Source organism: Copadichromis virginalis, linkage group LG9, assembly GCF_057382275.1.
Source record: "Copadichromis virginalis isolate Kocher_CV1m ecotype Utaka linkage group LG9, C_Virginalis_male_GT1.1, whole genome shotgun sequence".
Taxonomy (NCBI): domain Eukaryota; kingdom Metazoa; phylum Chordata; class Actinopteri; order Cichliformes; family Cichlidae; genus Copadichromis; species Copadichromis virginalis.
In genome coordinates, this window is record NC_140626.1 from 26,025,786 (window position 1) to 26,031,785 (window position 6,000).

At 43.3% G+C, this 6,000-nt stretch overlaps 1 protein-coding gene across 1 annotated transcript in view; it reads right to left on the reverse strand.

Moving 5' to 3' along the window:
• Positions 1-4,033, reverse strand: part of slco5a1 (solute carrier organic anion transporter family member 5A1) — a 39,063-nt gene extending 35,030 nt beyond the window's left edge. Inside the window, exons 1-2 of the mRNA XM_085468483.1 lie at positions 3,915-4,033; positions 1,937-3,419 (exon numbers count right to left, since the gene is read on the reverse strand). Coding sequence (XP_085324609.1) covers positions 1,937-2,897 — 961 coding nt within the window. The 5' untranslated portion in view covers positions 2,898-3,419; positions 3,915-4,033. The remainder of the gene's footprint in view (positions 1-1,936; positions 3,420-3,914) is intronic.
• Between the last annotated feature and the right edge of the window lie 1,967 nt (positions 4,034-6,000).

Here is a 6,000-nt window from a genome sequence, read left to right on the forward strand (position 1 = left end):
TTTCAGTGGTAAAATAGGCACTAATTTCAAAAGTACTAGTAGTCAGCTGTCACTGAAACAGATGCTCATGCACACCGGTGAACATCTAATCAACGATTTCGATGACAAAAAGTGGACAAATCAAGTAAAACAGTCAGTGGTTCAAGAGTTTTGAACAGTTATACAAAAGAACCATATATTCTCTGTATCTCTGAATGCTTGTTTTTATCTTTTATCTGATGGTTTTAGTGTAAAAAATCAAAAATGAAACGACTTTTTTGACCCTATGCGACCCATATCCGATCATGGTATGACAGTGTGAACGGCACAAATCCGATATTTTCAAATCCGATCGGAGTCACTTTCATATGTGGTACTGAATCCGATACATATCTGATGTTTTAGAAAGCGACTGCTGTTTGAACGGTCATGTCGCATTAAATCCGTCTTCTATGTCACTGACACAAGACAGACGCCAATTATCAGCGCCAGAGAAGCGCCTGATAAGACATCGCGAACACTTCCCGGCCATCCCGTGTAGATGTTAGTGAAACAGCTGGGAAGACAACGTTGGAGAAACGTGAACATTTTATTTGTACTGTATAATCTGCAGATTCTGACAGAAATCTGCAACTATCCTTTGAAGCACCGCTCCTCTCTAAAACAGCAATAAAGATAATTATTAGGCCATATGTAAATAACAAAATAACTTTATAACTTAAAGCAAAATTGGGAAACGTAAAGTCCGAAACAAGTCTTTATATTAAGGGCCATCAGTCAAACAATACTGGTTGGTCTGGGACTAAACAGAGCGCGTTGTGTGTGACGTCTTCTTTTGCGCATGCGGGCCGCTTTGAGGGTTCACACTAGAGCGCGTTTGCTGTCACATTTTATTTGTAGTGCGAACGAGCAGACAAAAAAAAATAAAAAAATCGGATTTGATCAAAAAATCGGATTTGAGCATTAAGACCTGCAGTGTGAACGTAGCCTTAGTGGCCGTCTCCAAGACTGAAGGGTGCCCCATGTCGCGGTAACCCAGCTACAGTGCACATATAGGATTACTACAGTCATAAGCTACTCCATGAGCTATTTAAAGTATGCGATACATCTACATAAATCCAATTAATCTGAGCAAACACATTAAGAGACGGGTAAAGCCCCGACACAGATAAATAAAAGGAAACCTGTGAAGAAGTACACATAAGAACAGAGAAAACAGTCTGCTAACACCTCGAACACAACCTTGTCTTTTCTGGCTTCTTCATGCACACACAAAACTTGGAGAAAACACGCACACACAGAGCCAGTTGTGGTCTATTAATCATAAGCAACCTAGTTCTGCTTCTTGGTACAGATTCATCTCTTGTGTGCCTCTGGCCCAAGGTTGACTTTGCAGTCTCTGTATTTACCTCAGCGTGGTGCAGAGGTCACATGGCGTAGAGGTTTAAATCAGAAGAACAGAGCATGAGAGTGGGGGATAAAATCTTGAGGTATAAACGCATGCATTGTAAAAATCACATGACCCAACAAATTAAAAAGCAGTCTTTTAAATCTCTCGAATTAGAAATTCATAACCTTTCCGCCTCGGACGTTCCCAACATCCAATCCATTAACAAATGGAATGAAATAGGCTCGGGTAAGCGATGCTAATTGTGTTACAAACCACTGACTGTGTAACCCAGCGTCTCGGCATTCTTCCAGCCACACACCAGAGCTGCTCGGTTTAACTGTGAAGTTGCTCAAGTCGTAGAAAGCGGTCTGTAAGCTTTACAGATTTATTTATATAAATTCAGCCAGTCTGGGCTGAGCAAAACCAACTAAGTGCTTTAGTGTTGAAACATAATTCCTTGACTTTTTGCAAATGTCAGTCATAAGCAAGGAAAACAGAAGTGGATTAGAGGACGGAACAGATTTATCCTCTTCTGAATGCAGTGCCTCCTGTTCTGCTGCTACTTACCCAAATACAGAGATGCATTTTCTTTCTTCACATTGTCGTCCAGGTAGGTGGGTCCCAGGGTGTAGATTGGCGTTGACCCCATGCCCACGAGTATCTGGGCACAGATGAACAGTGCCACATACAGGTTGTGCTCATTGCCCTCCTGGTCGCGAGGGCACGATGCCACGTCCAGCAGTTCACGGCCGCTGTTGTTGCTGCTCTGACAAAGGCCTTCGTGGCCCGCTGAGGAGTTCATCTCTTGGATCTGGTAAGGTGGTGAGATGAAGTGGGGAAGGGAAAACAGCGCTGCGCCTACAGCGATAACAACACCCCCCACAGCCAGCCAGCGTGGCCTCTGACCTCTACCGCCGAAGTACGAGATGAAGACGACCACCAGCAAGCTGCCGATGTCGAAGCAGCTGACCAGCAGGCCGGACTCGGAGCTGCGCAGGCTGTAGCGCTTCTCAATGGTGGTGATGACGCTGCTCAGGTAGCCCGAGACCATCAGGGACTGGATGAAGGTCAAGTAGCACATGCAGAACAAGAAGCAGCGCGAGTCGCTCAGGATGACCTGCACATACCTTCTAGCTGGGATGCGGATAAGGCGGGTGATGGAGAATCCAAATTTTCTGCCACCGGAGCCTGTGGCCCTGTGGCCCTCCACAGGCAGGGAGCTGCTGAGCCCCACCATGCTGGACATAGAGGGGGAGAAGTCTGTTCTGGAGGAGGGGGATTCTTCCTGGCTGGAGTCTGGGGTTTTACGATGAAGCCCACAACTGTCCTCTAGGGCCACACAAGTGTGGGCTGTGCCGACCAGCCGAGGCTCGGCAGCCTTGCCACCCTGTTGACAAGGTTCATTCAGGATTGGTAGACTTTTGGACTTGAAGCAGTTCTCTGGCTCCATGTATTGGTCCTGGAGCTCACAGATCTCCAGAGACTCAGACATATCACTCCCAGTTTCATCATTGTCCAATGAAGCCATGGCGCAGCTGGAGTTTCAGCTTCAGTCGGCCCCTGGGTGCGCTGACAAGTCTGCCAGTCAGTAACTAGTGCCACATGAGGAAAGTGTAGAGCTGCTGCAGGGCTGTGTGCTGGAGAAAGGACTGCCCTGTCAGTGATACTGAGGCAGACTGAACTCCTCTAGTTATGTGCATGTTTTATTCCACATCCCCACTCACAGCAGCACCGCTCTGTCACAAGCAGCCTCCCTCAAAGCAAAACATCAGACTCCTAATATGCTTACAAGACACAAAACAATCCTGATAGCGGTAGCTCGACTGCACACGGAAAAACATCACCTTCTTGAACTAAAAACCTGAAGTCATCAACAGAGTTATCTGTTGACAACACATTTCCTAGAATGTAATCAACAACAAAAAGATGCTGTCACAATGATTTTCTTATCTAGGATCCCATGTTGATTTTGATTTTATGGCTCTTTGTTAGATGGCAAAATTGGTTCAAAGCTTCTGTTGTTTCCTTTGTTCCCTTGCTGTGCAGCATCCTAGAAAAAAACAATACAAAAAAGGGGGGTTAAGAAAAACATAATTAAGTATAGCTACTTCCAAAGTGGATACATTCATACAGGCCTAAATACAAAATACAGCCCTTTCCTCTTATGTCAGTTTTATGTCTACACAGGATTATACCAGTCGCCTTGTAAAGCTTAACTGCTACACAGGACTGGAGAATATTTCATAACAAAAATTAAAAAAAAAATAACCCACACTAGCAAACACTGGTGTCGAGCTGCCGAGGCGGTTAGGCAAAATAAAAACCCAGCTCTCCTTTGTCAAAACGAGAAATATAGCTAGAGAACAAAAGACCATGCTGTCCACAAACGTCTCAGTCATGACTTTGAAAAGAAATAAAACCCCCGATTCAACCGCAAGAGAAATATTACTGTGCTGAAGCTTAAAAGAAATCTGACCTCGAGGCTAAACGACAATTTAATATTTATTCTAACTTTAACGAAGGGCTCAGAGGCTGGAATACTCACACAGGACTGAGGGAGGTAGCCTGTTGTTCTACACGGAGCAGCCACACAGTGAATGAATCTGTGTGTGATGCGGAGGGGCTGCTACCGCTGGGGATGCTTTCAAATACGGTCGGAAATCATATAACGCAGAGTTTAGAGCCTGAAACAGTGCAGGAAAAAACTATTAAATGTTTTTAATTTTTCATAACAAAAACTCGTAAAATGGAAAACGCGCTAGAACTGCATGTTTGATATGACTATAAGCATTTTCTTGTTCGAAGTGTATACTTAATTGAAGATTTACATGTTTTTAAAGGCCATAAGTGAAATTAGTGCTTTGTTTTTGAGCTCTGGGATATTGCAGTTCTCGGCCTGCGTCCTGCGGTTTTTCACCACGAACATTAATCGTAAGGCTGATTATCTTTTTCACAGTTTTCCAACTGTGACGGTAAAAATCCAACGCGGCTACAGCAATTTGAACGCTCCAGATTGTGGGGGTGAATTGTTTTTCCCACACCAGCCATACTGGGATTTGTAGTTTCTTTCCGTAAGCCCAACCTACGTCCATTTCTTTGCTTTATCGTAGAAATAATTGACTTCAGTAACGAAGGTACTTTCAGGCATAGACTACATCTGCTACTCAAGTAAATTCTCCGAAATTTAATTTTCTTTCTCTTAACTTAAATTGCACTGACACTGTGACTCCATGTACCAGCATGCTTGTCAGTCCATATGGTCACTGGTTTAGTGCACTACCACAGCTGGGACCCTTGCTGACATAGCAGTGATTGACTGGGATTGACAATGGCCTCTGAGCTTGCCACACTCTCTGAAGCCATAAATTTAAAGCAACATCAAGCGTAGTCATTTCATTTCTTTGAGACCACTGCTCCTACCACCTTGTCAATGATGAAACGGCCTCCAGGGATGCGCTGCAGTAAACACCGCAAATAACATAACATCCTCATCCTTGGACAAAATGTTTTAACCTTTTATTAAGAAATACAAACAATACACAATAGAGATTCATTAATGTAAATCATGAAACTTGCCTTTTGAGGAGGACAACGTAAATGTCTCATGACATATATTGATATTTCTCAAGAGGACTGCAACACCACTTCCACTCATAAAAAATGAGATTGTAAAATACATTTGTTCATTTTTCACTTGTAAATGTAGATATTAAATGTAAAACATCTGGGCTGAAGGCTTTCCTTTTTTAGAGACTAGAGGCTGGCCTGTCAGAAAGATGGATCGCTATGCTGGTGGTCATTAATTAATTTCCTGGTCTACAAGCTACATCAGTCCTTTCCTCCTCTAATTCAGATGTCTTTCAGCTCCTCCATGGAGGAGCACAACTTTTACAGAGACACGATGTCCAGGCTTAACATTTGATGTTGTTGTGATGTTCTGACATTGAAAGTTTCCTGTGACCTCCACACAGAGAGGTCAGTGGATTCAAACTCTGGACTTTCTTTTTGTGAGGCTGCAATGCTGACCACTGCCTATAACGCCTTTACATTTCTATCCAATGTAGAAAAGTGTGATTATCTAATTATGTCCTATAATATTTGGTTATTATGTGGGTTCAGTAGAGCCACCATTCACCTGGCAAAGTTATGAGGTCAGGACCTCCAACACAATATCTCCATTTAGTTCCAATCATGTGGAATGAATTGTAGATGTTCAAGAAGTATCTGTCTACTCCGCATACTGTATATTCATGGTGTACGGCAGAAATGCCAAATGCTGTTTTCAGAGAGGATAGCAACATTTTAGCCTTATCCTGGGGACATTTGGTTAGCCCATGACCTTTGTGAGAACAAGGAGAGTGAATGGAGACTTCACAGATGACAGGAGCAGCCTTTTCTAAAGGTTAACACGAACACGTTTTCTCAGGGATAGTTTTTATGGAGTTCAGTCCTGCTTTAGAAGAATCTCTCTTAAATGCCAGCAGAAGAACAAAACATGCCTTTTTTGTGCAAAAGGACAAACAGAAATTTTCCCACATAAACAAGCAAATTTGTACCACAAGGGCCTGAACAAGACTGCATTTTAACAGTGGAGCCACTACAAAGCTTTCCTTCACGTCTAAATGGTTCCC